We start from the raw sequence: 1,346 nt of genomic DNA, 5'->3' as shown, positions 1-1,346 counted from the left end.
AAAGTCAGAATTCTTAGAATAAAGTCAGAATTCTGACGTTTTTCCCATGGTAAACTGAAATAAAAATCAAAAATCAACTTTTTTCCAGTGGCCCTAATCCTCTTCCGTAAATATCCCTTTAATAAAGTTCTGTAAGAAAACAAAGCTCTATAGAATGGGTTTAAAATGTTCCTCTATACAAAATAAAATTTCCAACAGTGGTGTAAAACATGCTGCTGGTTTTTATTTAATAATAATTTAACTTCATTGATTCCCACATTGGATAAAATGTACCTCTGCATTTAACCCATCCTCTTGGGGAGCAGTGGGCTGCCATTGTGCGGCGCCTGGGGAGCAGTGTGGGGTTAAGGGTCTTGCTCAGGGACGCAGAGTTGAGGCTGTGAGGATCGAACCGTGTACTTGCAACACATTTTATTTGTGGTTTCTCACCAGGATGTGCTGGAACTGTTGGAGAAGCGGGTAAAGTCGCGGTTTTCCCACCGTCAGATCCACCTGCTGAGCTCCCTGACCTTCCCTCAGTACGTGGCGCGGGTCCAAACCCAGCTCAGCCTGCCGGACGACTTCCCCGACGGAAAGTTTGTCCGGGAGTGGAACGCCGCCGTCGCTGTGAGCCCATAAGCTTCACCCCTGAAACAGAAACGGGTTTTCTAGCTCTTGATCTTTCATCCGTCTTCTTCTGCAGACTCTCTGTGAAGACAAGTCGGTAGAGGACGTCCTGCGAAGACACTTCAACTCTAGTAAGGACTTCCGCTCCTTGCACATGCTGCTGGTGAGATGACCCTCCTTAACATGCATGGATCCATAAAGAAGGAAACTTCCTAACTTAATAATTTCCCTTTAGATGTTGTGCTTGAGCCGGGTCTCAGTTGCTAAACCAGTCATCACACCGGCTGACCTCCTGGACGCCAGTCGCTCGTGTCTGGCCGACGCTCAGGCAAACATGCTCCACGGTAAAACAGCCCAACCGACTGTCACCCAGAATTTCCGACCCGGATCAGATCTAAAATGCTCTTTTCTGTAGGTCTGTCCATCTTGGAGCTGTGCCTGATCATCGCCATGAAACACCTCAATGACGTCTATGAAGGAGAGCCGTTTAATCTGCAGATGGTTCACAATGGTAGGGCTGTGATTAGCGTTTGCTTTGAGCCACAAGAGGAAAGATCTTTAATTCTATCATGTTTATACTCCACTTAGTCTCACTATTCATTAGTAGGACGCTGATCCAAGGCACACCAGAAAGTCCAACTCCAAATAGCTCAGAAAAATCCAAGGATGAAGGTTTCTGAGGAAATTTTAAAAATTCTAGACTTAAAGCAGATTTAACTCTAATTAGGTTAGAAACCCTT

At 45.5% G+C, this 1,346-nt stretch overlaps 1 protein-coding gene across 1 annotated transcript in view; it reads left to right on the top strand.

Moving 5' to 3' along the window:
- The window catches only part of orc4 (origin recognition complex subunit 4), a 7,571-nt gene that overhangs the window by 3,552 nt on the left and 2,673 nt on the right, over positions 1-1,346 (top strand). The window contains exons 8-11 of the mRNA XM_015371680.1: positions 433-606; positions 683-769; positions 842-950; positions 1,022-1,117. Coding sequence (XP_015227166.1) covers positions 433-606; positions 683-769; positions 842-950; positions 1,022-1,117 — 466 coding nt within the window. The remainder of the gene's footprint in view (positions 1-432; positions 607-682; positions 770-841; positions 951-1,021; positions 1,118-1,346) is intronic.

Source organism: Cyprinodon variegatus, unplaced genomic scaffold, assembly GCF_000732505.1.
Source record: "Cyprinodon variegatus isolate N-32 unplaced genomic scaffold, C_variegatus-1.0 Scaffold63, whole genome shotgun sequence".
Lineage (NCBI taxonomy): Eukaryota > Metazoa > Chordata > Actinopteri > Cyprinodontiformes > Cyprinodontidae > Cyprinodon > Cyprinodon variegatus.
This window is presented reverse-complemented; position numbering and strand designations above follow the sequence as displayed.